Genomic DNA, 26,666 nt, shown 5'->3' with positions numbered 1-26,666 from the left:
GCAGAGGCTGATTGGATCAGAGTTGTTCATAGCAGCAGCGATATGCAAACACAGAAAAAGAAACCCCTTCAAAGTGTTTTTCTTTTTTCCTTCGTCTTTTTCTCTTTTTTTGGCCACCCAGAGGCCAGTGAGGAAGGCTTGAAAACCTCACAAATACAGTCTGACTGAGTGACACAGTGCTGGTAAATAGACAGAGCTTTCTAAATATGAACAGAAGACAGAAGATCACCATGCATTTATTTACTGCTGCTGCTTTATCGCCGTACTGAAAGGATATGAGAGACACTTTAGAATATGCCTTTTGTTCTTTTTTTTAAATGAAGCTGATTCATAGCGCTCCTTTACATAATCAAAATACATTCTTAGAAAAGATCGGGGTGGTATTCTTTATATGTAAGACTTATATTTGAATATATATATATATTTATATAGAAGCTGTATATAGAAGCTATTTATTGTATCAATTGGTTTTGTTGCACATTTTACACCACTGACATTTAATTGACACTCTCATTCCAATTAAACTAAATCTGTTAAAAAAAATGAAACAGAGGAGACATTCATATAGAATGAACATAGGTGGGGACAATGAGAATAACCCATTTTTCCCGGCAGTAAAACAGTTGTCATTGGGAAGAAAGAAAAAAAAAACAAAAAAAAAACACATTTTAGGCAGCTTTAGGGACATTTGAAACTCACATTGAAATCTGTTGATCATGCTAACAGTTATCTTTAATTTGAAAGACAAAGAAGGTAACAAACAAGACCAAGAAGCCGAGAAGAAAAGCATCAAGTTACTGCAGAGTGTGATCAATAAACAACATGGCCCCCTGCACTAAAAATTCTAATTAGAACCCTGACTCATTGGAAAGCAGCGAATGACCACAGCAGTGTGATCGCCTTGTCCCTGAATGAAAAACTTTCTTGCAACATAAAATAATACAACTGAACATTAACATTAAAGCTAAATGTGCAGTTTCCTGTCGCTAAAATAACATATGTACTATTAAACTTGCAGCCTTGTGTGACCCATAAAGCAACAAATTCATCAGAATAGGACCAGTTCGACAAAGTGACGGAGAAAGAGCAGAATCAACATGTAAAAACATACACCTGAGCACATGCGTGTTTTACACCCACTCGGATAGACATGCGGACATTTATGACCACACACAAACGCACACACGCATACACGCACGCACATGCATGCTGATGCTACTGAGCAGGTGTCAGGTCACAGTGAAAGGGCGGCGCGTGAGCTGCAGGGTTTGCACACGTAATCATGCAGAGAGACGTAAGAGAGAATGAATGTGCTTCGTGTAGGCAGAGGCAGAGAGTTAATGTAAGGCAAGAGGCAGAGGAGTCATGATGCAGACAATGCTAATGCTAGTAGGTCTATTTGTTTACTTCAGTTCTTGCAGAGACACTATAATATTAGGTTCTATTTAATCTTTTGGGAGAAAATAACAATTGTAAGTTTTCTTGATGGGAGTAAGATGAACAAACGATCCCCAAACTTTTTAATGAGGAGTTGTTAACCTGGTGACAGTTAAATTAGGTATAACCATAGACCATAATTATCATTAATAGCAGCAACAATGCTGGGAATCCTGTTTCAGACAAATTTTCAGTAAACCTAACAACAAACTGAGAGCTGGAGCTGAGGCGGGGTTTAATCCTGTTACATCGAGCCCACCTGTCAGTCTGCTACGTGCCTAACTATGGATAACACGCATCGTTAATAAAGTCAAAATGTAGCTGTTTTTTTTCTTTTGAAAAATCCCCTTATCCGTTACTTATGCTGTGAAAATTGCTTTTTTTGGCTGTTGTGTGCAAGTGACATCAGGGGCTCCTGGAGCCAGCCTCAAGCTAACACTCAACAAACTGCAGGATTTTGCACTCTCGCATTGGCTTCATTTTTCAACACCATGCAAGTTGCCACATGGGTATAAACCTCACCTCAAAACTAAAGACTTTATAACAAGCTGTACTTTAAAGACTCAGAAAGATGAGTAAGACTGCTGTCCATTAGAACTGTTAATATTTGTTAGCACCAACAAGGAGATATTTTTAGAATTACCAAAATTGACAGTTTTTATGTAAAGCTTTTTGCCACTGAGCATTTGTATGCAGCTAAGAAATGCAGTGAAAAGTACCTAAAATGATCATGCATGTGGTTGTTTAAACTCTAAATCCTGGATTATTTTCTAAATTGAAGCAATTACTAAAACAACAATGTACATTTTACCATTTCAACAATTTCACCCCTCTAAGAAAAAAAAGAGCTTGATCAGTTACGATCACACCATCACTTTTGCTTATATTTCCCATTCAGACCTTAACTGTGGTATCAATAGAGCTCCAAAGTAAAGATTCTGAAATAAATTAGCAATCTAGCACTTCCATTTCCCTCGTTTTAAAAGACTATGGGATTATGAACGAGTTTCCATTTAGAATAGAAATTGAAATAAGGTATTTATTAACACAAGCTTAAGTGATTCAAAAAGTTGTAAGACCAACTAACATGGCAGAAAATCCTCAGACCGTGATCGGCCATCGGGCCTCAGTGTACGCTGTACCACCAACAACGTACGACTGGACTGAAATTCGGCCGCATGACTCACAACTTGGGTCTCAATCGGCCTGACATCATAATGTATGCACGGCTTAAGAGAAAAGTCCCAGAGGGTGAAAATAAACTACAAAGGACTGGATTTATTCACAGAAAATTCTCAATTCTCATTGAATTCAGTTTCTCAAAATTCCCTCCACCATCACTGTAATTTTACACCAGCAGAGAAAAAAGCATGATGATGTTATGACAGACTGGACAGGCCATGAGAAACAGATCTGGCACAGAGGCCGATGCATTCTCATGGATTGCCAATAAAGAGTAAGATAACCGTTGGTTGCGGCTGTGACAGAATAGCTGTTTTCATAATTCAGGATGAGCTGTCAAAATGCCAAACTTGTTTGCCAAAAAAATCAGTCTCTCCATTTGTTTCCATCTGCATGCCTGTACATCATATACTGTACATACCTCTCCCTTTTTAACTTCCCTTAAAATAACAGCCTCTGACGAAAAAAAACAACAACAGTTTTCATACTTGTTTCATACTTCAGTAATGTCTGTGAGTTTGTTAGCAATGCCTGATGCTTCCTTGTTAGAGTAAAACCTCAATAAAAGCCTTTGAACTTTAACAATAACACAGAGTACATTATATTTCTTGAGTATATTTTCATCTTGGTCATGCATTCACAATGAGGCAGGTCATTACACTAGGTGAACACATTATGAATCAAATGATCAATTTATCATTTTTTGAAGTATCATCAACAAGCAAAAACAAAAAAAACAGTCTCAGAGAACAGAACATTTTCAGCTTGCTACAGGCAAAACCGCAGAGCCCAACAGAAACATTAAATTGGTATAAAAAAGAAAGAAACCCATTTTTAAAGTACAAAAATTGGCACAGTATTCTTCAACCAGTTGCTGTGTCTTCTGAACTGGTTTCCATCAGAAAGCCCCTGTTTCATTACGAGCAGAAAACCCTGAGAGAAAAGGAAAGACAGACAGAAAAACAGAGACATAGAAATAGACACGTTACCGTTATTACTCATCCAGAGAACAGAGGCTTTAATAGCCAAATGTGAAATTCAAGTGACAATCCACACAGAACCATCGTCTGTGATGCATTATGTTGGTGCTTAATGAGCCATAGTGGCTATGTAGGGTCCTTGTTTTGCTCTCATGACGAGGGCTATATGAAGTGTCATATCTTGAATATGTGCAAATAATGGCAAAACAACAAATGGAACAGAGCCACTCGCTTTCACTGTAATCCTCTTAGATTATAGGTCCTCGTCCACAGGTTTCCGTGGAAACCAACTCTGTTTTCATGTTAAAGTAGGGGAAAGATCACACATCAGTAAACACCAACAACTACAGGTTGCAGATTGGATTTGGATTTACACAAACGTTTCTTTGAGATAAAGCCGCTCTGGTAATCTTACCGGGGCTGGGATAAATCTCAATGGGCCGAGCCAAAACATTTTTTTATATATTTTTTTCATTCCTAAAATACAAGCCAACAGCTGGGAAATTTGAGTGATAAAAAGCATCAATGAATAAATCACTGAACCCATCGTAGATCTTAAGCATCCAACACAGCACAGGAGTGTTGAAGATGAGGAATAAGTAATGTGTGTGTATACATCACCACACATTACCATGCCTCCCCAAATCCAGTCAGAAACAAACTGACAATGAACAAATGAAATAGGACAACGGATGATAATTCAATGACAAAAGCAATTCATTAAAAAAAACATGGCAGCATGGCATAGTATAGTATGGAAAGGGGGAGCAACGCTAATTTGTCCATAAGTAACATACAACCTCTGTATCAGTGATGTTCCTTTCCTGATCTTGATTTCTCTCTTTTACACTTTTTATTTTTGCTTCTCTGATTTTCAAATGTGTTCAAATATTAACACATACAGTCCCCCCCCCCCCCCCCCCCCCCCCACCTGTTGCTAGGGTAACCAAAGCTTGCTAACTGGCCATATTTGTGTTATGACTTTGTGCAAATTACTCCACACAAAAACAAACAAAAACACGGGGGAACATACAGAAGGTTATAAGAATGATAGAAACGGATGAAACATATAAACGCAGAGCCATTTAAGTATTTACCCACGGTATGATACAACTAAGATTATCCCTAAATCTTGTGCAGACTTTAAAGGATAGCTTTGTGGGAGGTGTATCACATTGTGAAAAGTTGTATGTCTCTTGTGGCTCCAGAAAAAAACTCTTGCAGATTGTTCTAACGTGCCTCAGATATATTCCCCCTGTAAACAGTACGACTAGTGCCACTAATTCATTTATTCTGATTCCGACACTCCGAGGGCCTTGTTGCTCTCCCTTGTTCTTTGTTCCTTGTCCATGTCTACGCAAGCGACAGAAATGAAAATAGAAACACGGCATCCAGGGTGAAAACTACGGGAAGTGACGCCCTGTTTCATGTTGCGTTGCTCGCATACTTTTAGCACAATCGAAAAAGGAAACAATGGAAGTGGACTTTGTTGCTCACACTCTCTGCATGCTGTTTGGACATGGTATAAGAACATTCCTGAAATGATGTCACAAGACTCGGTATCATTCAGGACGGGAGACTATGAGTTTGTAAATGAAAATGAAATCTGAAGAAAAATCAAAATATTTACAATGTGGAACAAGAAACCTAAACAACTATTAAGCACCTTTGTCCATTGACAATGATTTACAGTGTCTATCATCTAAACCAAACCAATGCAGTTCAGTGTTTTCACGTGTCAGCTGTTTCTGCTGGCTGAGGACAGCCCCCTCTCACTTAAACAATCTCGCTTTTCCCTCACCAACCAATCAAAATCAAGTAGGGGTGGGACTTGTTCTGACATTTGCATTGTCAATACCAATGGTGTAGGAGGAGGAACAAATCTAACTCCTTAAGAGAGACACAATCTGCATTAAGGGAGAAGCTTTAAGGAATTGCCCTGAACTATTACAATGTATTGCGAAAGAAAGGAACCACTTACTCATCTGAGTCCTTTTTGCTTTCTTCAATGTAGGCAATGGACTCTGAACGGAGCCGGTTGGTGACCTCGTACGTGCGCAGGGTGACACCAAAGATGTCCTCATGGTAGCGGTTCTCATCCTGGAAACCATCACGTGGTTAAAGAAAAGAAAATGTGGAAATGTTGAACTGGATATGATTTTTTTCTTCATATTTTTAGTTTTAAAAAGGCCTGATGTAAAAATTAAAACACAATCATTAAGACAAAGGGGGGTCATAAGGGCTTCTTCTGTAAGAATATTCCAATAAAATGCTCTCTTAAGTCTCTGCTCTTAACTACTGGTGCACTGATTTCATTCTGTTCAAATATTTAACAACAGGGATACAACTAACTACAAGTGTGGCAGGGTCAAAAGTATGCAAATCAGTTATTGAACAGAAAATGGTTTTCTCCCTCTTACCCGAAGCTTGCTGATAAAGAAGCCAGCATCTTCCAGGGTCATGCTGCCCTGCTGTTTGATAATTTGCTGGACAGTCTTGAGAACATCTCCGGCCATTGTAACATCCCCGCAGACATAGATGTGTCCGCCCTCCTCCCTCAGGCACTGGTACACTGTCTCTGACAGCTGCTCGCGCAGAACATCTTGTACGTATTTCTTACAGAGAGGCGATGAAGGGGTGATACATTAGTGTGACGAAGTCAATTGTAAGAAAGTAGGAAAGGAGACAATGAAAAATGCATTCAGGGGACAACTGACAGACAGGGTGTAAAGTCAAATGAAGAAGTGCAAATGCAAATGCTGCTATTAACAATGTTTGTTTATCTAAGGATTGAAAAAGTACAAAACATTGTTTCATAACTATGAAAAACAAAAGAAAATCATTACACAGAAAAACAACATTTCAACGGAAGTGAAGTACTCACAAGCTTTCTTTGAAAAGAAAAAAGCTCTTTCTTCACTCTGTGATTTTATTTCAAACCCACACAGCTCCACAAGGATTTATGACAAGCTGACTCAGTCAGAGATATGGACAGTTTAGCACTTGTACCTTTGGTTTGCCGGGTTCTCTGGAATAGGCCGTGTACAGCTCCTTGAACACCTCTTTGTTCTTGGCCTGGATGGTCTCCTCTTTGTAGATGTGATCCATCTCAGACTGCCGACAGCCAAACACCAGGATCATGGGGCACAACTCCATTCCTAAAAACGACAGGCAGAGAGTCTTCATTACTCTAAATGGTGCTTTCGGAGCGACAGGGATTTGCTCTGAATTCCATTATTACTCACAGGTGCATATGACAGCATTCTAACTGCATGAATACATTTAACACCTTGTCCTGGAGATTCTAAAAATGCAGTCATCAAATTGAAGATTCTGTCTGCAGGTTCATGCATAGCCATAAAGATCTACTGCAAATCCTTAAAGGCAGTAATAAATACATTTCTGGAATAAAGACAGAACCAACCATTGTGTTCAAGGTCATACAGTCTCTGTTGCCAGAAACTTCGGAAGGGGGCGATTCCCGTTCCTGGACCCACCAGGATACAAGGTGCTTGGTTGTCTTTGGGAAGTTGGAATGATGGTGCGCTGAAATAACAAAATAGATAAAGATGAGGTAAAAAGACTGGGAAAAGCTATCCTGGTTCTATGCGACTTAAACAACATTGGACTCACTTTGAAGCTTGCTGATTAGAGTATTAAATCTGTGGTGTGCAATTTTGAGAAGAGTTTGCAATATTTAAAAAGTATCAAACTAAAAAATGCTGACACTGCTCTGACGGGCCTCCCTTCTGACTGCTGCTGCTAGCACCCACTAAAGAAGGACCAATACGAAGGACAGAGGGTGCCACAGAGGGCTCTGTCACACTCAGGCAGTAAAACTCAAGAAATGCATGTGGGGATTCCCAACTGGCAGGAGCCATATCACTCATCACTTGAATTTCCTTAAACAGGTTCATATGAGGTGGCCATCCCTCTAGTGGAATAGCCTGGATTTTCAGTCTAAACTAAATTGAGGTATGCATACATACTGTACATGTGTTTGGCTTTAATGTTTTTAATACTTGACGCATTTCACATTTACCTTCGGACAAAACATGGCACCATCTCCCCCTTCTCTATCCTGTTGAGCCATGATGAACACACTCCATGGTGGATTGGTCCTCCTCCATCTGTAAGGGATTATTACCAAGCAAGCACTTTACCTTTTCTGTCTCCTCCGCCTCCCACTCTCTTTAAGTGCACAAACTAACAGGTAAAGAGTAGCCTTTTCACACTTTACAAGGCTAAAGCCATTCCCCCCCCCCCCCCCCCCTCTCTCTCTCTTAAAAAGGAAAATCACAGTAATTCAGACTCAGTCATTAACATTCAATGACACATGTTTCCAAAAGTAGAGATTATATGTTTGGGGAGAATATAGTAGTGATGGCAACTTGACATGTTTGCTCTCTACTTATATCAGTTTAAAGGTGGTACTGTAAGAGCCTTGAGGTTTTTTTTACACATACAATTAACTAGCTGGTGCATTTCGTATAATATATGACAGACTGGCATTGTTTTCATATTACCATAACAGAATGTGTTTTGACCACTTTTTTTAACCACTAAATGGTTTTCGGAGAGGCTGGGCAACGTGACTTTTTGCATCTATACTAGAATCTTTAAGAAAAGCACAGCACACTGTCTTCGAACCATGAAAGACAATAATAACCAGGAAAGGTGTATTTTTATTGTTTTAGTAAAGGTTTCCTACTTTTCTGAACATTTTACTGTTAATTTTCAATCTATTATTAACTACAGGAAGGAACAAGTAAATGAAATGAAATGTTAATGACATGTCAGTAATCTCACTGCAAAAAATGGCAGAAAATAGGGAACCGCTTTAAGAGCCTATACACAGCCTTAAAACCTTGGAGACCAGAGCTTATAATCAGCTAAAAAAAGGGGGGGCTTCCAATGAATAACTACGTCCTCACCTCTTGCTTGGTATGAGACCACAGCAACAGTGAGATGGATCTCTCCTGGGTGCAGGTCTGGAGAGGAGCTGATGGAGTAGTAGCGAGGCTGCAGCAAGGGCAGCTGGGTAAGCAGAAGAGTGGAGGGCATCTGGATTGAGGGGAACTCCTCCATAACTTCCACCAGTGTTGAATTGTTGTACCACTTCCACTCTTCATACTCTTGCAAGCCCTGGAAAGTTGGGTTGAAAGAGACAGTAAGAATGAAAGCTAATTGATTGAATGTTTACTAAAAGTTGTTGTTGCCCTGATAAAGTAATCTAAAATAAGAAACAAAAAGAGAGAGAGAGAAAAGGAATCTGTTTTCCTCTTTTAGCTCTGTAAACATTTCTGACTTGAGAGCAGGAGGCAGCCCGGAGCAGAGTCATTCACCATTCACTAACCAACTGTTTCTTTGTGTCGTCACTGACATTTGGACGTGATGAATTTGGAGCACTATAAAAACTTTGATGTGTCCCGGACTAGTGGTTTATTCTAAAGCTGATAATGAGCGACACAGGGACAATTATAAAGCCAGCTGTGGTCTTTAACCTGAGCCTGCAGCACCGCATGTACAATTAGCCACGTAAGAGCAAAAAGTACTTTCTGGCTTTGGTCTTAAAACTTCATACATAGTTGAAACTTTTGAAATTATTCATAGATCGTCAGAAATTGTAGATGCATTGTCTTTTTTGTATTAAAATTATACACACTTTAACAAAGCACCAACACAGCTTGCCTGTTCTCCATAGCTAATCATAAAGAGTTGAGACATAGTGAGACAATTTGTTCTGAAATAAGCAAACGCTTATTGACGAAAACACACAAAAAATAAAAATCCTGCAGAGGTGATTATACTGTACACTGAAGCCTTACATTGTTTCTGTCTTGCTTCGGAGACAATGATGTGTATGAGCATATGACTCACTGCTTGGCCCAAGCCGAGTTTTCACAAAAATAGAGAGTGAATTGTTGGGAATACGGGAGGGGGGGGTTGCTGGGTCCTGGTAAGATCAGGAGCATTCATTTTTGCGCCATATCCCTTTTAAGTTTTTTCAATAACTTCATAGGCCATCGTTAACTGTAAGACTAAGTCAATCTCAATCTCAGAATTTACCTTACTAAGGATCTCAAGTTTCTTTTTCTGTTTGTCATTGGTTGCCAGAGCAGCAAACTGCTGGAGCAGCACGGGGCTGGGTGGGGTGGTGATGTCCAGGAAATACTGGAAGGCCTGGAAGATGGTGCAGGGAGGGATCCGTGTCTCATTTGTCCAGTTACTGATTACACCTGCAGAGAAAAATAATTGATTTTTATTTCATTCTAACAGTGGATCAAATGACTGTTTTCCATCCTGCCAATTCTTATCAGCCAAACCTGTTTCCATGCTCAGCAGGAAATCATGCATGTGGAAAAAAAGCACAGATAAACCCAGCGTTCTCAACGCAAATACAGCGTGAGCACGGCCAAGCTTCTTCTTTTTACTGATAAAGAGCCCGATATTTCAGGAGTTGGTAAAGACCAAAACAGAGGTACAAGGAAACAAATGATTCAATGATATGGTGTCTGTTATATCTTTTTAATGTTTTAATTGGCAAATGTTTATCAACATGGTCTCCACAATGCTTTAATAATCTAAAACATCAAATAAAATGTATTATTATTATTATTATTATTACATGTCAGTGATCTGCTGAAAGTTACACCCAGCATGATATTTTAAGTTTGATTACACCAATCATATCACCTTAGAGACAGTTTCACTACATGTGCACAACACTCTGATAGATGGCAACGCCGTTTAACAAGTTATTATAATGCAATACTTAAATCACTTTTTAAACAAAATAAAGCATGTGGAAAGCACATAGGGAATATGCAAGTCTTTAAGGTGCCCTATCTAGTTTTGGTAGAGAAACGTGTTTGTCAGCAAATGTTAATATGTAATTTTATGTTTTCATAGAATAAGATGATATCAGTGATTGCGTAAATAAACATGTCCTCATAACTGCTTTCAGCGATATTATAATCAGCTATGAGCCATCAATTATGACTTAATATGATTACGTTAATGGATTTTACCCTGCTTACAAATGCTAATGGAGTCAAAATAAAGAGTTACCCATGAAACATTACAGAGCTGCTTAGTGCTGTCTTTAAATATGAACTACTCTTGTATGTATATGCAGTTAGAAAAAAGGACTTTAATAAGCCATTAGCAGGGATGTTTTATTTGTGAACCTCAGTCTCAATAAGCACACACACACACTGTTTTAGAAATGCATTGCTTCACAGTTCCAGTGAAATCGCACTTATGTCACAGAGTGTCACCACAACTGTTTGCCAATAAGCAGCTTCACTGAGAGATTTCTGGGCACACATACCTCGCTGAAGTGTGACTTCATGTTGTCTGAGAGACAAGTTTCTTATTCATGTTTTGATTTGGACATCCTGCCCACATTCAAGTCTGCAACCTTCATGACCGCACACCCACTCTATCCGTAAATTAGCGTGACGTTGCTAATAGCATCACCCACCTAGGGCAGTGTTCCTCTCCTCCAGAAACTCCACTTTGACAATTTGATTGACAGGTGGAGCGTCCTCCAGTTTATCTATGAGAGCCGTCACCAAGTCCTCGTAGTTGCCAGGGAAGATTCCCAGATGGTCGCCGGGATGGTAGCTCAGTTTGTCGTGGTTGTTTGTGTGGAGTCGCACAAATATGGTGGAGCGACTGCAAAAGAGATCGGGGATTTAGAATGAAACTCTGCAACACAAGCAGCCTGTTTCCTTTTAGTTTATGCAAGATAGTGACACCCCATTAAGGGGTTAGTGAAACTGGAATTGACATTTCTTCCAGATATGTGCGACTTGCTTCTTTGGTAATAAGATACTTACTTGGATTTGGGACTCTGTAAGTTCTGAGATTCTAGCATCTTTGCTCCATAAACCTTCTTCTTGTGAACACTGTATAATGCTGTTGAAAGACAGACACAATACGGCATCACATACATGACAATTGCTTTATTTGGTGACGCGTCAAACTATTAATAGGCAGATACTCTCTGAATCTGATTTCTTTTTTTTTTTGAAAGGAACATACAGTAGTTGTACATTTTGTTATTTTGTAAATCAATAAAAGTCGGCTGTCTTCAAAAATACAAATACCTTAAAATGCAAAATAAAGAAATCCTGTATTATGATTTTTCACTCCATTGCTGCAACTCTACAGGAGCTAAAGCAGATGAGTCACTGGCGCTGATCAATAACATTGCCAACCTTCTGCAGATTCAATACGGTCAATTTAAGCTGCAGTGTTCATTAGCACGAATGATATGAAAACAACATCAACGGTGCATTGCTCACTGTTTCTTTAGGATTATCATTTACCGTCAGTCAACGCTGGAGCCTCAGCTGTGTATGTGAGGCGGAATTTGCTCTTCTTCCAACTGCGGTCGTTGCTGATCAAGGAGTCGTTGGCTTTCTCGATGTTCACGTCGTCCCCGACACAGAACACATCACAGGCAGCCTTTACGTGTTGCAGCACACCCAGAGGAAAGAGCATCAGAATTATTTAAAGTACACCACCACAGGAATAGCAGATTAAAAAAAAAACAAAAAAAACCTTGAACTTTAAATAGGACAGCCTCCACTTATTCAGGGTCTTGGAAAAGCCATAAAAGTGTATCTGGAATGTTATGGTTGTTTAAAAGGGGTTTTTAAATGAATTTTATTTATTTCAAATGTAGGCCAATTACATGCCACTTGCATGGCACAAGCCAAAAATGTGCACTGCACTTCCATTCCAGGCACACTACATCATAATGATTGACAAAATGATCTTAATTGAGCTGTAAGAGTCCCTCAAAACCGACCTTAAAAACCTTCTTGGCCCAGGTTCTGAATGACTCCTCCTGGCCACACAGCTCGTCTCCTTCACCCATGCGTAGGATGCGCTCCCCCCCAAGCTCTTCAAACAGCGTGTCCACAGCGTGGGCAAAGGCGCAGAAGTGTGGGTAGGCCCTGGAGCCAAGGCCAAACACGGAGAACCTAAACAGAAACACATTTAAGAAAAAGAGACAGAGATGGAAAAGAAAGGTCCTCTTCCAAAAGCAAAACACAAGCAAAGACATCAACAGCCATCGCATCAGAGCCTACGTTTGAGAACTTGGCCTTTCTACCCTCTTAAGATGCACCAAAAACAGCCGACTTATTCACAAGTGCTTGTGCTGTCTACTTTTAGATCAATGTAAACACGGGAAAGATCACTTCCTGCTGTGAAACCATCAGCCCACATCGGGTTCAAATGTGAGAACGTTTGCCGTGTTTTTCCTTTATTGCAACATGTCATCAAACTGTCCACTGCTGTCACCGAAATCAGCACCCTCAGGACTCCACTTTCATTGAGATTTCATAGGAGTGAGGATGAGAACTCGATTGATATTGGAGCACTCTGTTAGAATGTTTGAAAACTTCTTCATTACAAGCCTAACGATACTTGCCACTTTTTTGCTACTCAACAACAAAAGAGTTGAAATGCTGCTGGCAAGTGTTTTGTTCGTAACCGATTCCAAATTCAAGGCACAGCCGTTCTTGTTTTTCCAAATGATCTCATTTATATCTGAAAACTTTATCTGTCGAAACTTTTGGGTCCGTTGCCTTGCTGCCAAAACTGAAATCATATGCAAGGCAAGGGACAAACCAAAAATGAGTTTCTTTATGTTGCAAGTTCATCCTCCCCCCCAACCCCCAAAAATATCTCAAATCAAGAATAAGTTACAGATACACCAATTGTTAAAATCTCAAGCTCCAATCACCTAGATTCACCACACCTGACCTCCACCACACCTGTGTAAGCCACACCCCAAACATTATAAAGCCTGCCCTCATACCTCAAGATCCTTTGTTTCTCCAAACCTAGCCTGGCAGTCAGAAGAAGAAAAAAGGAACCGACAAACCTTTTGTATTTACCTTTTGATCAGGGAATCGGATGCGTTATTGATAAAAAATCATCCACCTCTACAACATCATCCACCTGGTCACCAAATAAACATCAAAATCAAGCAGCAGGGGATCCTGTGTTTCAATGTGCACTCCCCATTGATGTCTCCTGTACTGGCACTAAGCTCTACCAACTAGCTTTTTCACCAATTATGATTATTCTATAATAAAAGTGCAATGAGTGCTATTTTATTCTCATTATTTGAAAGTGTTCATCCATGCTCTATTTAAAGGACAGTTTAAAAGAGTATTTATATGCATATGTTTTGATAAATCTTCATTATGATACATTTTTTATACATGAATGTTAAAGGGATACTTCACCCATTTGCATGAAGCTGTGTATCATTAGAAACATGGTAGTAGTGTTGAATGGTCGTGAATCCAGCCCTCATTTTGCCCTGAGATGAGAAAAATGTTTTTCTTTGCCTGGAAGTTTTCTTCATGTGATGCAATATGACGCTTTTTGCATCACATGAAGAAAACTTCCAGGCAAAGAAAAACATATTTTTCTCGTCTCAGGGCAAAATGAGGGCTGGATTCACGACCATTCAACACTACTACCATGTTTCTAATGATACACAGCTTCATGTAAATGGATGTAGTATCCCTTTAAGTGCAATCAATACCGCTCCTTTAGAAGATGATCATTACTTCAATTTATGTTCAATCAATTCCAGTGCTTTCTAGTGTGGTTTAGTTTTACCTGACGTTGGCCAGAGGTCCCGTGCTCTCAAAGTTAATCTTGACTTCTGGCTCGTCGCTGGAGGACTTGCGAGTGTCAGAGTAGGAGGACACACTGTTGAAACGGACCTTGTAGCTCCTTGAAAGGGAGGAGAAAGCAAAGAGATGAGACACACGGATGTGAACCTCAAGGGAAGAAAAACATCAAGTGTGACATGACATGCGCAAAAAAAAAAAAAACTCACTTTCTGTCTTCTGTGTTGGATGTTGGGTGGCGCATCTCCATTAAGGCGGCTCCAAATTTCTACAGGCACCAAAGAGAAGCTGTAAACACGCTCTGCATGTGTCCTGTGCTTCATTGAGTATTAGATAACATACACACCTCTCCATTTTCCGGTGGGTCACCATTACCAAAAGTGCTGGTCACCACTAACACCAACGTCTCATGCTCCAGGTCCACTACATCATATTCATCCATCGACATGACCTGCAGATAAGCCAAGAACAGAACAGAGCATCATGGAGCGCGTGAGCCTCCACTGTCATGCACAATGGATATTTCACTCTTCTCTCCTCAACACACACAAATAGTGCACACGACAGATGACTCGTGTGTGTGTGTGTGTGTGTGTGTGTGTGTGTGTGTGTGTGTGTGTGTAAATAAAAAGGGTGAACACATAGCCGCTGGCAGAGGAGGAGGTTATAATGACCACTCTGTCCTCGCCTTTAACGAGATGATAATATGATGCTGCAACACAATGAGCAGCCGTGATGCACACCACTCAACATGATGGTGTGAGTCTTCCACAGAACATGCTCACACCGACACACGCGCGCACATACATTAAGATATACAACCAAAGGCGTGAAAAGAAAACAGGCTTTAGCCCCACAAAAAAAAAAAAAAAAAACGAGGATTTGCCCCCGGCACTCACATCTGCCCTGCCATGCATCTACAGACACCCACTCTCAGTGACACGCACAAACACAACCGCACACTTTCATGCACAAATCTGCTCTCGTGTGATTGATCACACTCGGGGAAACAGGAAAAGAAATAAGACATGACCTGGAGGAGAGAAAAATCACACTGTGTATGATTGAGAGCAGCAGTTGCGCTTCCTTCTCTCTCTTTTTTTCTGAACAGATTTGCACAGCCAGAGGTGGTTCGGGATCTTGTCTTGAACTACTGCGCTGCTCAACGCTTCAGTGCTTAAATCTTGCCTCTGACCTGCGGCACTTTGCTGCATAAGAGAAGAAGAAAATGTGACAAAAGACACACTGTCTTCTTCTAACCTCGCTCCGCCTGTGCTCATCTGGCATCTGCTTGGCTTCATGAGTGCGAGAGCGAAGAGGAAGGGAGTAGTGGTATGAAGGAGTGGTGTGTTTGACTTCCTACTTTTTCTTCGAGAGGACGGCCGTACATTGACACATACGCTCATGCTCAACCCTGAGATAAGGTGATGCAAGGTAGGGGCAAGGTTACCTTTGCGTCAAAAGCGTGTTTGAAGATTTCACAGAGAGTTTTGGCATAATCTTGTGACTTGCCCGTCTCTGTGGCGAACAGTATGGTGGCCTTCACCCTCTTGGCCATGGCTTGGCCCATGAGCTTTGCCGAAAACTTCACAGCCCTGCAAATGCAAAAAAACAAGCACAGGAGGTAAATTTACACTGACTGGTTTATTGTTGTTCTGATACTTCAACCAGTAATAAAAAAAAGCCTCTGAGCAGATACAGCCTAATTCATGGATGTCAAACAGTACACCGATCTGATACCTGAATTCAATTTTGGGGTGAAATTGATTATCATAAGTTGTTGATTATTGTTGTGAATTATTTTGATTAATTTAAAAAACTAGTTCTGAGCCGTTTAGCCAGCACAAAATAAGAAAGTATTTTCTGCCAACTATCCTGTGATTAAAGCAAACACCAAAAGTGTGATGTAAGTAGATGCTGACATTTATTGAAATAGGTGTGGTCACTCTGGCTTTGTCCAATATTATTTACAATTTATGCCTCAAGCTTATTTCTCACGCCCTATGTACTAAGGCTATAGTCCTTTTGCTGCATGTCATCCCCTCTCTCTCCTCCCAACATTGACTATCTATATACAACTGTTCTATACAATTAAGGCAAAAAGGCCCTCCCAAAAATGATAAAAGCAAAAAGAATTGGTATTGTCGACAAAACTTTTGAACGCTATGATTGGCTGATTGCAATCTTTGATTCTCACTTTCACCAGAGTTCTCCCTGGTGTCGATACGTCTGATAAACATTTGTTATTAGGAATAATGCGGTTCTCTTCAGCAGGCAACAGAATTTCTATCAAGGTAGCGGAGGATGGATGGCATTTATTATTAGCGAGCTTGTCATATCCCCGGGGCAATTATATTAATGGCAGACAATACACGTGCCCTAGTTCATGCATGCACAAAGAAAACACTGACAAAGCTTTGATTACTCCCTGTGGGGTTGATTGGATGAGTTTCACCGCTGAGTACGCCAGCTTCCTTCCCTAGTGTCTAACTTTTGTCAGGAAAGTGATTACTTGTTTTTTCTTGAGATGATAAATACACACAATAACGGGAATTACATGTGGCATTTAAGGCCCCGAGGAAACCTTGAGCTAATGATTGTTGAAGCATTGTTGTCTTTTATTATTTCTGAGCGACCGCACACTTACTTGGCAAGCTTCTTAAATCCGATGGCTCTTTTCTTTGTCGGCGTCCCATTGACTCCTTTCCACACGTGTGTATTCCAAGGGTCAGGCTTTTGCAAATAGGCACACATTAGAGGCTGTTTTTTTTATAAGGTTCATATCAATTATGACAATAATGACATTAGCTTTGATTTTCAGTGGACTCAATTAAAATTCACACTTAACTCAAAAGTACCTCGCCTTCTTCAACACCAGCTAATGATTTCAAACTTGACTATACTTGACTTTCTCAATCTAGATTAGCAATTCAGCATTTACAATCATTATTGCAAGTCATTTATTGTGTTTAGCCTTCTTCATCTTCATCTTACCTGGTACTCAAAGGAAGGGGTGAGGCGATAGTTGAGCATTTCTTGGTGGAACACGGGTGTGATGCTTCCTGACATGGGCGGCACAATCCAAACCCAGTCTCCGGGACAGCCGCCTCGCACTCTGTACTCGTTCTCCATGTGCTTCATGAAGGACTCTGTGGCTGAGTGATGGTCCACTATGGTCACTTTGCATGTCTAAAAGAATAAACAATAAACCCATTGATTTTGTTTTTAACTCAATGACTGTGGTAGTGTGAGAATTTACATTTTTATATAAGGTGTCCAGAAGTTTTCACAACCTCATAAAGATTATTTTTTGATTACATTTAAAGTCATATTCACTTTAAGGTGCCATATGTAACTTTCAAAAATACTGCTTTTGTAGCGATACCACATGGCAGGAGAACTGCACCAGTAAACTGTTACTGTTCTTGCACTTCCTCGGGTGCTCATCATACGTGTTTGTATGTACACAATCGAGCATTGACATCGCCGCTGAAACACTAAATATTTACCCGCATTATATTTCCAGAGGAGGTAAGTAGTCATACACATGTGAAAGTCTGTGAAGGAGTCTGTGTGTCTCATTCTACATCCTACAAACGACAGTCTGGGCAGGCACTGCCTAAGAGCAGGAGTGTGTTATGAGCTTGTCCGCCTGTGAGAGCTCCTAGGACGGATAGAAGTGTGTGGAAGGCAGCCTCTGGCTGTGCAGGTGAAGACGTGGAGTGTGGGATGAGTCTGTAGTTTGTACTGTTGATTTCTGTAAGCTGAACGGAATAAGGAGGATGTAGAGAACGCAAATAAAATGACACTTCCTGGAGCTTTCACAGAAAATTGGACCCAGGCAAAAATGTATACAGGCAACACAGGTAGACAGTGAACATCCACTTTTTTCACATCAGTTAAACATCTTCTTATTAATGGGAGATAAAAAACGATTTACACATTGAAAAAGTTACATATATATGTAACTTGTAGCTATATATCAATCATTTGGCCGTTAGGTAGTTCGCCTGACAGCCATGCGGTATGGCTGCAGTATTTTTGAAAGTTACCCCTTAAGACTCTTTTGTGCTAGATCACACTGCTTCTGTACTCATATGTAACAAACATTAACAGCTCACTTTGACCAGATAAACATGTTTCGTAATATTATGGAAAATCAAAAAAGTCTGTTTGGAACATTTTGAGTATACAGATGAGTAGTTTTATTGAGCTGCAGAATCTTCATGTTTGAAACCAAAACATTTGTACAAACACAATTGTTCCAAGAAATGAATGATCGTACCTGGAAACTGTGGAGAACAGCAATGTTGATCTCCACCAGTGCCTGATCTTTCCAAAGAGATGAGGTCTTCCTGGTGTCTAAGGCCATCTTGTTAGCAACCTCCTGCATTAGATAGAAGGAGAAAAAAAAGAGTTCTCAAGGGGAAGTCATTGTTCTTGTTGGTGATTCCTTTACTTCATGAAGTTTTTGGGTCAACCATAACCAAACAAAAAGATTCACGTTGATCAATGCATGCCATCACATGCCAAGACAACAGATGCAACATGATAAGTCAGTACTAAATGAAAATAAAAGGAAACAACAAAAGGTTGGTTATTAGATGAACCGGGGCGACAGCACTTCAGGTCCCCACAACACTAAATGTAAGCTATAGTAATGATCTTAGAACTAACTGTGAAGAAATGTTTGTCACTCCGTGTCATCCCAAAACTTTCATTAAATTCAAGTTTGATGTTCAGTTATGCTTCATGAACCCAGCAGTGGTTACATAAAAAAAACCCTCTTTGAAAGTCTGTCATTAAAGTGAAGATGCCTTTATTCTTGAAAGTTAAGTTGTTTTATTTGAGCGTCAGTGACAAAGCCTGAGATTTCAGGCTGCTCATTCACCAAACAATTCATGCAATCAAGTCATGAAAAAAAAAAATCCTCAAAGAATAAATCCCAGACACATAAGCCAATTTCATTAGCAACACAGAAAAATATATTCCACACTTGTAAGACAAAATGTGCACCCAATGTGCTCAGCTATTACACTCGTCAGGTCAGAACTGTGTGTTAAAAATGGGAAATCTTGCTTACCTGCATGCAAGGGTTGTAGACGATGTCGCTTATATATTATTAATAAATAATGCCTTATAAATAATTTAGATACCTATGTAAATAACATTTGACATTTTGATTAGCTTGTGTTTTCAATTTTTAAGTCCACGGCTACAGTGAAGGACTCAATAAATAAAAGAATAGACAAATACATGCTTATGTTAAGGTTAAAATAAATAATAATAATAATAATAATAATAATAATAATAACACATTTTATCGATATTAGCAAAGTCTGCTGTCTCATCGGTGTGCACACTCAAAAGGAGAAAGCTGTGTTGTGTTCTGATTGAGTCGACAGGTGACCTGAGCTCCTTTCTGCACAAGGCTTCAATCAAGATGCCTCCTATTCTGTCCCCCCCCCAATCCAATGAAACGTGACTCTTTATTTTGGCCTAACACACTACCTCCAGAATGTTGTAGCGTGAGCTGTCGCAGAAGTCCCTCACGCCAATCTCTGTACCCATGTACCAGCCGCTGAAGGGGCAGCCGGTGAACTCCAGGCCCCCGATCTCCAGCAGCATGTTGGCGACCGCCGGGAGGCCGTACCACTTTAGGTCCAGATCCTTGAACCACTCGTATCTGCGCAAAGACATCAATGTGAGATAAATTCTGATCCAACATTTGCGATATACACATTCAAATACTTAAATACACTATAGCTTTGAGCTGAAATGTTTATCCCCAAGACACATGAGGTGCAGCCAAAACCTACATTAACACAGAAATACCCCACTTTTGACAGCTTTCCAGAGCTGGAAAGAGCAACTAGGACCAAATATCCTTCTTGCACCCTCCAAGGGCCGTTGATTACATTGCTTTGGTGTATTATTTACAGAGCTGGGTTTAATCCATATGATGATGAGACTCTGTTGGTGGTCTTGGTCTGAGCCAAGCTGCAACCAGCTGAGAGCTGGTTAATGCAGGATATGGAGCATGAGATGCCAATTTTGGGGGAGTCTGGCAGGGAGGCCAGAGTGTCAAGGGATTATGAAATGCTTTCTGTAGCATGTTGCAACATTGTGATACCTCTGTGTGGATCTGGTTTTGTGAGAACCAAGATATATATATATATATATATACACACACAGTATATATATTTGTATACTATAATTATTGGAATAGATGGATTAGGTGCAGCAGCTTGCTAACAGTCTATTTGCCTTTTCTAGTGAAGCCATCAATGTGAGAAAATGCTTCTTGAAAGAAATGAAAAAAAACGAAGGAAAAAAAAAAACAGGTGGAAGACTGCAACTTCCCTAACAAGCCCCATGGTTACCACAAAATCTGGCATAGCAACAGATAAAGCATGGCTAGTTGTGCTAGCTGAGAATATTCAGCGCTGTTGGAAAGTGACAGAAAACCCAATAAGACTTCTTTGCCTAAAAGTACCCCATTGTTGAATTGTTGTTCAGAGACGTGTGTGGGTGGCTGTTTTTTTTTGCAGCTCCCCCTGTTCTTGTTTGGCTAGATTGTGTTTATTTGTTGAGTGCTTCAGAAGGAAAGGCATTACTCACTTTGGGTGTGTGATTGGCACTTCCAGGATGAGGTCTTCAGGGATCTCAAACAGCTCAGGGTCATTTCCATTGGCTTGAAGCAAGAGGGGGAGGACGTCAAAACGACCCTTTGGAGCTTTCCATCCCAGCTGCATGCATATCTGATGACGAAAAAAAAAAAAAAAGTAAAAAAAAAAAAAAAAGACCAAAAGAGAGATTGTGTGGCTTAATGTTTTCAAATTAAAAACTTTTTCTCTTGTGTACCTCAGTAAATTCAACATTTGCTGGGTCTCCCATGATGTGTCCATCAGACTGTTTGTAACCCGCGTAACGGATCAACTGACTGTTCCACACTCGAAAGTCGTGTTTGCCATCTGTCCTCTGTGGAAATATGGTGATGGCTGACCTGCAAAACACAAACAGGGAGAGACTATAATAAAAGTCTTCCGAAAACGTTTGTTTAGATGTCTAGAGTATTTGAATTGTTAAGTAACTTGAGCAAATAAATCTAATCTGATTTGTGTAGCATTCAGAGTAATTATATCAGGTTCCTGAAAATGTCTGTGCACTTTCAAAGTGAGTAAATGTGGACTTAATCTTGTATAATGAAGATCCCAGTTTAATCATCAAGATTGCGAACACATGGTTGCTATTATGCACTTAATATCAACACACGTAAGACCAAAAGGACATAGCTAAGCTAAAGCTCACCTTTAGCCCGCTCGACATCAGAGTGTTGTTTTAATGCAATGACTGGGTGAAAGTGAAAGGCTAAAAGTAATACTGCTAAGCTGGTTATAAGATGCAGAGGAGCAAAGCAGCTGTGTGAATCTGGGCCAGTTGTGCTAGCACAAGTACATCTGCCGGAAACTGTCTCTCAGTCCCTGTGTAAACTATTGCAAGTGGAGGAACCAACAGGCATACTCTGTAACAGGAAGCTGTTTACACTGACCCTGTGTGTCATACTGTTCAATCCCAAAGTCTTGCATTTATTGAATTATTAATAATCTCTTATTTTAAACATCAACATCGGTCCTCATTTTTACAATCTGTGCATCTTTTCCAACCAAAAGTCTTTCTTCCAAAGAAGCAACTTAAAACGTGTTAATTCTGAGTTGTGATCACAAAGTATTATAAATCACCACTAACAATTAATCATTACAACACATAGACCATCTATGTATTAATATTTCTAAGAAACCTACAACATTCATTTTTTGTGTTAAAAGAAGGAAATCTGACACAATGTTATTGTCATTAAAAAATTCAACTTTGTCATTTTGTATTTAAATCTTGATACTGTACTTTTTGTTAACACTTTATTTTCTATGTCTATTAGTATAGCTGCACTGTTGTTAGTTTACTGCTCTGTGTGCCTTTGAATGGCCCCCCGGAGACAAAGAAAGTATTTTGAATTTAATTTAATTTTACAAAATTATTCCCACAAGGTATGTGCTGTATAGTTGGCATACTTTCTCCCAGAAAAAAAGCCAAAAAAAAACCCCCACCATTTGTCAACAACTGACTCTTCTCTTCTTAAGATCATAATTATCAATTTGGATCACCAAGAAACATCTGTGTCTCTGTGATAATAACGCATGATTTTGATTGAACAAAATAACAGTTTCTAGTATGCAGAGCACCAGCCAGGATGCTACTGTGCTGGCTTCCATCAACACGTATCCATTCTGTTCCTCTGAAGGCCAGGCTAAGTGTAGTAATGAGTCAGTAGCAATCCATCATCCAAGAATTAAATACGAGGTGTCACATGTGATTAGGACTTGGCTGAAGTGAGCGAGTGCTGTTCAGGTCTTACAAATGACTGCTTGTTACAAGCAGGGTCCACCGCCTCACTGACAGGGCAGTGATTGTTGCAGAGACACATACAGATAGACAGGACACAGATAGTGTCAGAGGCAGCATTAAGAGACAGAGAATACATTGACAGATGGGACAGCGGGTCAAGTCAGGGTAGTCAAGAGATCGAGAGGGGTGATGAAATACATGGAACGACAGATGGAGTGAGGGGAGATGAACCCGAGCAGAGCTGAACGAGAGGAAACAATGGACTGCGTAGGGAAATAAAACTTAAGTGAAGAGTTAATGAAGAGCGATATTTGTTTCTGTGTTTTTACCTCAAATTGCCTTTATTGGTCGCATACTTGATGTGGTTACAGATGTAGTTGTACATTCCATGAGCTGTTGTGCAGTCTCTAGCGTCAAAAACCTGAAGTGCAAAACGGAAACGTGAAAAGTCAAAACATCATTTGTGCACAGTGATTTGACATTACCTTGAACAGGAACATAGTTTCTGACCTAGTAGAGGAGGTGTTTTGGTTTCAAAAAGTGAAACCAGTCCTGAAATGTCTTCAACTTAGATTCTTTCTAAGGGCAACCAGGGTGCTACTCTGTTGCCAGAAAAGGTCCACGGTGATATGTCAACTCGTTTAGAGAAGTGGCAATTTATAACCCATCTTTTTTTGAAAAGTTATTGAAGTTCAAAGTTAGTAGAAATGCAGATTACATCTTGAAAATACCCACATGACTTGTCAAATCATCATACACTAATATATTAACCGCCACATGCTGTGATTTTAGACCTGCTCTCTATACCTGTAGCTTGGACCACTGGATCCTTCCTACACATCTGGCAGCATTCCTCCAAGCATGTTTGGCTCCATAAATCAGCTCAGTGTCTTTCAGCTGATATGTTCCTGAAGATTCTATCTCCTTCGTCACCTCCTCCAGCCTGTCCACATGGGCCTTAGAGCCATACCTGTAGACAGGACAGATCCAAAGTCACAACAGAATAGGAAAACATGCGCATACTGTACAGTTCAGTATAGCACAACAAGAATCCACCATAGGCCCATGAACAAATCCGTCATACTCATCTACAGTGTAATATTTGTTTGAGGAGGCCCTCCTGCACACGTGCCAGTCTGAGTTATTTGTTACACAATTAATTGAACTGATCAAGCGTAGGCTAGTTAACACTCCTTTGACCTTAACATAGAGAAAACTGCAATCAATTAAAAATAATTTCAAACATCATGGACTTTTTTTTTTATTCAAACTTGAACAAGCTAACCACAGAGCTTATCAGACACTGGGGTGGAAATAACTGCCGTGTGTCGACACTGACTGGATACATCTATATTCTGGATACAGTGGTCTAAATGCTAAAATGCTTACCCTGCGGTAAACCACTATGTTCAATTTGGAACTTTAAACTTTAGCGTTGTGTTTGTGAGTTATTTTTGCAGTTTGTTAACCACTATTTGTTCCATTTTAACGAAGCAGTTGGAAAAGTGAAGCTGAGTGAGCTGGTGCTTTCATGCTAAAGAAGCACAAGCAGTGAGGTGGAATTGAGAGCAGATTGTGAAAGACCATAAAGCTCACGAAATGCCAATCAGATAGCTGAGTATAACAATAAAATTCTCAGCTGGTTGTTACTCTCTTTCCATGGGATAACATGTTGCTAAGCAACCTAGTGTTGTGTGAGAGCACAAGTACTTTCTGCAAAAACTGTGCAGCGTTCCCCTGGCTGTAATACATGTGTCTTTGGTAAAAGTTGCTGTGGAGTTTTAATTATCCAGAAAGAAAGCCTCTTCAAATGTAGAACTTACAGCCACAGTCGTCCTCAGTTAATATTATGTGTTTGTTACTTTTTGTAGAGTTGCGTTATTCAGTTAATTTAGGAAAGCAATTCAATTCAAGAAGCCAGTTCTGCATTTATAAGTTATGATCTGCTCTACACACATTCTGCAATTTCCATCTTCAGAAATGGATGATGCATTTTGCCATGTCTGCTTTTTAGATGTACTTTTGTGTTTGTTTGAACTTTTTTTTACAACTTTGACACATAGTTTATTTAAGCTAACATTTTCCCCTTTCTTAAAACCATTTTTAACATGAACATAAACTTACTCTTAGTAAAGTAAAGGGACCTAGGACTCGCTCCATTTTTGATCTTGGGCTGAGAGCTGTCCTACATGTTGCACCAAGCTGTATGTTTAACTTTTAAACGCTTCCTATATAACTTTAATAAGTAGCACAGACAGCAGCCTGACATGTGGCTAGATAAGAACCACATGGCTTTAATTGTAATACTGATGATTTCGAAACTTACTGAATGTTTTTTAGTCTTACAATCTAATTATGTTGCTTTTGTTAATAAAAAAAAAAAGAACAAAAAAATGCTGTGCTTACCTTCTAATGGAGGTGTAGTACTGGTCGAGGAAGTCAGTGGCCAGTGGGAGAAGCTCGTCTTTAGTTCTGAATTCGTCTGGCTTGCGTACATGCTGGTTAGGCATCACCACAGAGCCAATGCAGACATTTTCAGTGCAGATTGGCATCTATAAAGAAAATTAACATGACAGATGTGGGAGGATATTTCAAGGATGATTTGAGCATGTTGGTTTTTACTCAGTTCCAAAATGCAACTGAAGAGGCAGAAGATCATGGCATATGGAGCAATTAATTCAATCAAGACTTTGTTGTGCGAAATGCTAATTCTATTTCCAGAACTCATTTTCTATTACTTATGTCAATGGCTATCTGGATTTCTGTATCTGTCTTTGCATTGTGATTTGGGACTGAATGAAAGAAGCATGGCATCCTTTTAATCAATAAAACACAAATCTATCACATTATAACTTTGCCAATTTATTTTAGATAAACCTGACACTTCTTGGTTCTCTGTCATTTCAGACAGACAAATGAAATGCTCTGATAGTGCAGTATGCAAGTGGAATAAGCCAAAAGAAGAAAAACATTTTACAATTCCACTTTACAACCTTAATCAGTTCCTCATTTGCCTGTTTGTAAGTTTTACTTCAGTATTGTTGTCTGGCATTTTTAAAACTTTATTTTAGCAACCAGTTTTTTTTTTTTTTTTACTATCAAACCATTTCTGGGTTACAAGATGAAAATGTGTCTCTATGATATAAACTTGAGGTCTGATTAATGTGCAAGGCCTGGGGTCCTTGGTAAATCCCTTCTATTCTAAATAAAAGGTCTTCAAATCTACCAATTTAGAGTTTATATCATTGTTTAGTTTGGTTAATTGGTTTATTTGACAGGAGGTATTCACAACAAAACAGTTTGGCCAGAGTTAGATATGAAGCTCATTTACATATCTGGTCTCTGTGCAGAAAGATATCAAAATTAACCATCACAATACAAATAGTATAATCAATTAATAACAATAGAGAACAATATAACTTCACAAACAGTTTATCACATGAAACGAAAAATGAGAAAACTACATTACATTCTTCTTCAGGGTTGATAATTCAAAGGTTTAAATCAGTAGTCACTTAATGGATTTGCCCTGAGCCATGATTTGACTTTAGTTTTTAAAACTGAGGCCTGTGAAGCCTCTGATACCTGTGGGGCAGTTCCATTTCTCTGTGGCTCTGACTAAGAATGCTGATCATCTGAACACAGTTTTCTAAAATAATAAAATAAACATTTTAATTATAAGTAAGATATATTTTTATGTTAACTTCCTTGAAGGCACGGAAGGAAATCATTTCTGTTTTACAATTCCTTTCATTATATCGCTCAAAAATGGCTGGCACAAATGTTAATGAATGAGAAAGTCAGTGAGTCATGGATTGGTATCCATCCATCAAGCAGAGACAGCATGACAGAAAGAGTGAGAATAACAGGCAGAAAATAAGAAACCAGAAAGATGTACAGAGAGAAAGGCTCATAGCTGAGAGCAACCTTGTGTGGTCAGTCTAATGTGATTAAAGCTGAAGTCAGCTGTCGTTTTGGTTTGCCAAATGTCTTC

The 26,666-nt window shown here is 39.6% G+C and overlaps 1 protein-coding gene across 2 annotated transcripts in view; it reads right to left on the bottom strand.

Annotated features, from left to right (window-relative positions):
* Nucleotides 1–3,111: 3,111 nt before the first annotated feature.
* The window catches only part of nos1 (nitric oxide synthase 1 (neuronal)), a gene marked incomplete at its 3' end in the record, with an annotated part of 37,872 nt that continues 14,317 nt past the window's right edge, over nucleotides 3,112–26,666 (bottom strand). The window contains exons 5-29 of one of the 2 annotated variants that reach the window (XM_079365949.1): nucleotides 25,079–25,224; nucleotides 23,480–23,642; nucleotides 23,002–23,093; nucleotides 21,131–21,272; nucleotides 20,888–21,027; nucleotides 19,778–19,952; nucleotides 18,552–18,653; nucleotides 17,261–17,455; nucleotides 16,914–16,999; nucleotides 15,717–15,861; nucleotides 14,613–14,717; nucleotides 14,476–14,534; nucleotides 14,253–14,369; nucleotides 12,421–12,595; nucleotides 11,936–12,074; nucleotides 11,444–11,522; nucleotides 11,086–11,279; nucleotides 9,669–9,838; nucleotides 8,534–8,744; nucleotides 7,642–7,729; nucleotides 7,024–7,145; nucleotides 6,609–6,757; nucleotides 6,020–6,214; nucleotides 5,581–5,699; nucleotides 3,112–3,552 (exon numbers count right to left, since the gene is read on the bottom strand). In XM_079365949.1, the coding sequence (XP_079222075.1) occupies nucleotides 3,537–3,552; nucleotides 5,581–5,699; nucleotides 6,020–6,214; nucleotides 6,609–6,757; nucleotides 7,024–7,145; nucleotides 7,642–7,729; nucleotides 8,534–8,744; nucleotides 9,669–9,838; nucleotides 11,086–11,279; nucleotides 11,444–11,522; nucleotides 11,936–12,074; nucleotides 12,421–12,595; nucleotides 14,253–14,369; nucleotides 14,476–14,534; nucleotides 14,613–14,717; nucleotides 15,717–15,861; nucleotides 16,914–16,999; nucleotides 17,261–17,455; nucleotides 18,552–18,653; nucleotides 19,778–19,952; nucleotides 20,888–21,027; nucleotides 21,131–21,272; nucleotides 23,002–23,093; nucleotides 23,480–23,642; nucleotides 25,079–25,224 (3,324 nt within the window). Of the gene's footprint in view, nucleotides 3,553–5,576; nucleotides 5,700–6,019; nucleotides 6,215–6,608; nucleotides 6,758–7,023; nucleotides 7,146–7,641; nucleotides 7,730–8,533; nucleotides 8,745–9,668; nucleotides 9,839–11,085; nucleotides 11,280–11,443; nucleotides 11,523–11,935; nucleotides 12,075–12,420; nucleotides 12,596–14,252; nucleotides 14,370–14,475; nucleotides 14,535–14,612; nucleotides 14,718–15,716; nucleotides 15,862–16,913; nucleotides 17,000–17,260; nucleotides 17,456–18,551; nucleotides 18,654–19,777; nucleotides 19,953–20,887; nucleotides 21,028–21,130; nucleotides 21,273–23,001; nucleotides 23,094–23,479; nucleotides 23,643–25,078; nucleotides 25,225–26,666 lie in introns of those variants that run through there. The other variant, XM_079365950.1, reaches the window with a different exon arrangement.

The sequence above is a fragment of the Symphodus melops genome, assembly GCF_947650265.1.
Source record: "Symphodus melops genome assembly, chromosome: 1".
Taxonomy (NCBI): domain Eukaryota; kingdom Metazoa; phylum Chordata; class Actinopteri; order Labriformes; family Labridae; genus Symphodus; species Symphodus melops.
Note: the sequence above shows the minus strand (reverse complement) of the source record. Positions and strands in the feature narration are given on the sequence as shown.